Source organism: Priapulus caudatus, unplaced genomic scaffold, assembly GCF_000485595.1.
Source record: "Priapulus caudatus unplaced genomic scaffold, Priapulus_caudatus-5.0.1 Scaffold473, whole genome shotgun sequence".
NCBI lineage: Eukaryota > Metazoa > Priapulida > Priapulimorpha > Priapulimorphida > Priapulidae > Priapulus > Priapulus caudatus.
Window position 1 is genome coordinate 189,209 of NW_014577534.1, and position 5,270 is coordinate 194,478.

Consider the following 5,270-nt stretch of genomic DNA (forward strand, 5'->3'; position numbering starts at 1 on the left):
ATTTTAGCTATTATCTTTTCACAGGCAAAGGATATGGTTGAGCTGTCAAAAACAATTGCAAAGAAAATCAAAGACAAGCAGGGTGACATCACAGAAGATGAGGTATTCTCACTGTTGCTGTGGTACCTTACTATTGCATACATTTATAACTAGGGTAGTGTTATTGTTGATAGAAAATAGTACCCAGACTTTTAGGTTCTTAAAATGTTTTACTGGTTGCCTGATTATAAATTAACATTATTCCAGGTTTTGTCACTAAGTTTATATGTGTTTGAATTGTAAGATTCTGATACAATTTTCCAGACCATAAAATTCAAGTCGTATTTGCTGAGTCTGGGCATACCTGATCCAGTGACAAGAGAGACCCATGGCTCTGGAGCCATGTACCACATTGAGCTTGCCAGGGAGCTATCACGTATTCTGGAGCATCCTTTACAGGTAAAGGTGTGGTTGAAAAATTATAAGTGTGTCTAGGCCCTAGAATCATAGGCATGTTCAATAAAACCAATAATTATTTAGATGTCAGAGCTCGCACACTCGCAAAATGCGAGTGAATTTCCGAAATTGCGAGTAGAAAATATAATCGCTTGCAATTTTGTGCGAGTGACATATAATCTGTTGTGATGTCTATCAAAATCCAACATCCTATATCCAGGCATTTTAAAAGTAACAAGTTGTCAACATAATGGAACTAGACCAACTACTTTCTGCAAAATTATAAACAAGAACTTGTCTACAAACTAAGTAAGGATTGTAAACCTCGCGTGATTGGCCGCTACCGAGTGTGCCGTAAGCGCAATATGGTTCATTGGGCGCTGTAAGATAATTATGTTAGTATTGTTTAGTACTTATACGCGCACACGATGGCGCCACTTGTAAGAACATTAGAACGTTTCGCGGTTATCTTTAAAAGGCGCGTTCACACGGACGTTTTTGGCTCAACCCTAATTAGGCCCGCGCCAGATTTGGCTCGAGCCGAGCGTTCACACGGCCGTTTTTGGCCCGAGCCTAATTAGGCCCGTGCCAGATTTGGTCCCAACGAAAACGTCGGACCAGGCCCGAGCCAAATTTTTGCCCCAGCTTTCGGCGAGTGGTAGAGCGGTAGAATCGGTTGAGCGGTAGATGCCGCGAGTGTCGAACGTGTACTTCGACGAAATAAAGTCCAAAACAGTATAAAAATTCGAAAAATTTGATCAGGATGCACGTTTTCAAGATTGATAATTGAACTCGGAACGCAAGTAAACACTCTGAATCGTACACAACACCATCTCCCGACATACTGCCAAAGTATCTGTGAGATATTTGTGCAATAAAATTTATTTGAATTTGAATTTGAATTTGACAGACAGTATTCACTTGCGTACGTGTGAACGCTCCGACTCAAACCGGCCCGAGCCAAATCTAGCCCATTTGGCTCGAGCCAAACCACGACCGTGTGAACGCGACTTTTGTCCTCGCTAGTTACCTTAACATTTACCTTTATTTTATTTTACACAACACAATCAAAGCAACATATTACAAAACTAAAGTATCTAAAGATATAACATTTTTAATTACAGTGTTAGCATATTATACACTACAAAAATAAATATATTAAAAATGCGAGAGTTTCGGGTTTTGCGAGTTGAAATTTGACCCACTCTCAAAAAAGTGGTTTCAAAAGTTAAATTCTACCCCTAACCTTGATGTGAACCTAGTTCACATTTACTAGTAGTTGTGCCCATACCAATATCCAGTTATATATATGAATAGAATATCTTGTGTAACGTTTTGTATATCAATAAAATTATGCTGCTCCGATACCGTCCAACATGAGCTACATACCTTGACTCGTCGCTAAACGTAAATATCTTCCAACCTGCTACTGGTAGGGTGTTACCGTGTATTTGTCTTACATATTAAGATGTGTGGTAAATATTTATTGTTATATTAATATCGCAATTCACATTGCTTTGTGATAATCACAGTTGGACTAATACAATTTCTGTAGTTCATCCATGATGTGTCGGTGTGAGTTTTTCTCATACGCGTTATGTGCATGCAGATACCTGTGAGTATATGTATGCTGTATTGTATGTTATTTATATGTACATGTGTGTCCTCCTTTGCATGCATATGTGCAGTTAAGGCAGCTAATGGTGTTGTGTGCAGGAGCAAGGAGGCATGATGACACTGACAGATGTGTACTGCTGGGTGAATAGAGCAAGGGGGATGGAGCTGCTGTCTCCAGATGATCTCCTCAATGCTTGTAAGATGCTTCAGCCCCTCCAGCTACCAATCAGGTTCGAAGCAGCCATTACTAAAATTATGAATTCATATTTATCTTGTGTTAAATCCAAGAAATTAACTTGCTATCGAAATTTTCGATTGCCTTTCGGGAAATCTTCATCAGGATGTGACGTCACCATAGGTGGCAGCAGGTGACATCATGAAGTTCGTGATGTGTTACACTCGAGGGGGCCTGCCGCAGGTATGCGGCCTCGGCTTCAATAAATTGTCACATCCTGATTTCTTGGATTTAACACAAGATAAATATGAATTCATATTTTTCAACGAAATCCAATGAACTTATTTCATTCATTACTAAAATTGTTGTTATTTCAAGTAGCTGTTATGGTATAGTGCATCAGTGTCAGTTAACAAGGTGACAGTAAAACAGGTTTTTAATAATTCCATAGGTATCAATGGTAAAGTTAAACCTAAAGAGAGCAATACACTAAATAAACAGAACTATGACATGTATGATACAGTTATTCAATACTTTCTTCATTTTCTGTACAGCTGCGGCTGTTTTCATAGTCGGTGATGCTATTATAGTAAAGTAACGTTAACTATGATTTCTGCTTGTCCGAAAACATTGTTAATGTTGTTTTTATTGATTTCTTTAGGTTGAGGATATTTGATAGTGGTGTGATGGTTCTGCATCTTCTGTCTCAGAATGAAGAAGAAGTCATCTTAGCAACTACTGAGCTTGTAGGCATCCCCTTATCTACTTGCTTGTAGCATCTGACGCTGCCTTGTGTAATAGTGTCAAGTTATTTTAATGGTCTATATTATATAACAGTTTCCAAGTTCATAGTTTTGTTGCAAATTTCTGGCTTATTGAGGATACATGTGAATATTTGTAATAATTTGACCATACTCTCAGTATGTACATATCTATTATATAAAGTGGCGAGTGCATGGCGAGTTTATATTGTACTACAGAAATTTCCCTGATAGACAGAACAGGGTTTGGGTGACAGTTTACTGGCTGCTGTTGCTGTTGCTGTAGCGCTCTAGATGTCTTGACATTTTGTTGCAGCTAAACGAAAAAGGTTCTCTGACAGCAAACGAACTGTCCCAATTGGTCGGAGTGTCTGTGATTCTAGCCAAAGAACGGTAAGTGCCTTTTTTAATATTCTGTGAAAACTAGTATGATTGACAAGAGACAGACCAACCAGAATTTTAGCATAGGGGTGTATAACGAGAACTTACTATATATTATGTGCTTTGCCTATTGATGCTCGTCTGCTAATTGTTACTCTATCTAGAATCTAGATGGTTTCAAGTACAGCTTTATTAAACGGTAGGTGGCAGCACTATTCTTGCACAAATGTATATTAGCAATCATCAATGCATCATTGCTGCCAATTAAATATAATCCCGCAAAAGACTCAGACTAACGTTTAAAGTATGTGTGGATAATTGGTTATTCTCTTGTTAGTTTCATTTTGCTTTTGGTGATTGATGCTTAGTTGAGTATTTTAACCTGATACTAGTGGGTGTTATTATGAATTGATAATTAATTTAGCATTGCCCGTAGTGGTCAGCAGTGGTATTCATAATTTTCCAACGGTTTTTGTTCGTCGTAACCATACATAGGTTGCTCACACATGATGTGCCAGTGTTTTCTGTGAAACCCATACAGTTGACACAGCCTGTGAGACTATAAATATGTAAATGTTTTCTGATACGAATTCTTGTCCATAGGTTGCTTGCCACCGAGAAGTTTGGTGGAGTCTGCCGGGATGACTCAATAGAGGGGCTGCGCTTCTACCCAAACCTCTTTCTTACAAAAACTTGTTGAGTAGATGTTACTGGACTAGCATAGGCCCATTCCTTCAATCAGTGGCATTTCAAGGGTTTTATTACGCAGAACCTGGCTTTATTGGATGCTTGATAATATCAGCCATTCACATGTATTCATACAGTGATTATGTGTTAGGTGTTCACTATAATATCATATTATGTGCCTCCTTCTTAAGAAATCTTCTCTTGTGAAATGTTTGAGTCTATCAGAGAAGTTTTACATTTTATTCATTGTACTTGTGGAAGAAATTCCACTATGGCTTGTATCACACACTTGTGAAGATTCAGTGTATTAAGTAGTGTTAACTGTTGAGGGAGGCCATAACTATTTTTCATAGTTATGCATGTTGTTTCAAAATCGTGCTAATCATGATCATGCCATGCATGATGTAACTAAAAGAAAATAATGACACAAAAAAGCAAATCCAACTAAAATGGTGTCCTAATTCATTATATCCATATTGTGCTCATCACGTGAACGTTTTGGCTACCATAATGAATTTTGTTCTGGATATATCGTTATCGAAGATGTGTGCTCAGTTCGTTGCTGGGGCAATTGACTGCGTGGATATAGAACTAGTTAGAAGGTTGAAACATAATTGTTAGTTACTTACTGATTACTAAACAAAGTACTCGGCTGCTTCAACTTACCCAACCAAGTATACATATGGTTAAAAAGGGTGGGTGTTGCCCTGTGATGGGGCATGTAAGCCATAGTCAGGATTTTTTTGTACTATACCTCGCATATGTATACTAATTAAACTGCTATAAAGTTGGCTTAATGAAACTGCATGGGGCAGAATAGGATTAGCGTTTTTGCCATTTTTCCCTAGCTGTTTACATTGTGCTGCCTGCTTTCTCTTGTAAATAAAGTACTCTTGTTTCATGAATGTAATAATATCTGTTTTGCATCGTCGATCTCTATATCAGATGTTACATAGTAAAGTATGAACATAATAAATAATATATGATTACTCCTTATTTAGATATGTTACATCAAGATTGAATGTCCAGGTTGAATAATAGAATAGAATCAAGAGAGAGAGAGAGAGAGAGAGAGAGAGAGAGAGAGAATAAGAGGATAATTTTCACATCGTATCACCAAGCTCTTGGTTATATGGACACTCGTCAGGTCATGATGCTTTCTTTATTCTTGAAAAGTCTCAATTGTTTGAATACGTGACAGGTTATAGTTATTG

At 37.7% G+C, this 5,270-nt stretch overlaps 1 protein-coding gene across 1 annotated transcript in view; it reads left to right on the forward strand.

Moving 5' to 3' along the window:
• Nucleotides 1–5,052, forward strand: part of LOC106810790 (vacuolar protein-sorting-associated protein 36-like) — a 12,614-nt gene extending 7,562 nt beyond the window's left edge. The window contains exons 7-12 of the mRNA XM_014814239.1: nucleotides 25–102; nucleotides 304–438; nucleotides 2,152–2,282; nucleotides 2,889–2,973; nucleotides 3,305–3,381; nucleotides 3,973–5,052. Of these exons, the coding sequence (XP_014669725.1) occupies nucleotides 25–102; nucleotides 304–438; nucleotides 2,152–2,282; nucleotides 2,889–2,973; nucleotides 3,305–3,381; nucleotides 3,973–4,069 (603 nt within the window). The 3' untranslated portion in view covers nucleotides 4,070–5,052. The remainder of the gene's footprint in view (nucleotides 1–24; nucleotides 103–303; nucleotides 439–2,151; nucleotides 2,283–2,888; nucleotides 2,974–3,304; nucleotides 3,382–3,972) is intronic.
• The last annotated feature ends 218 nt before the right edge of the window (nucleotides 5,053–5,270 follow it).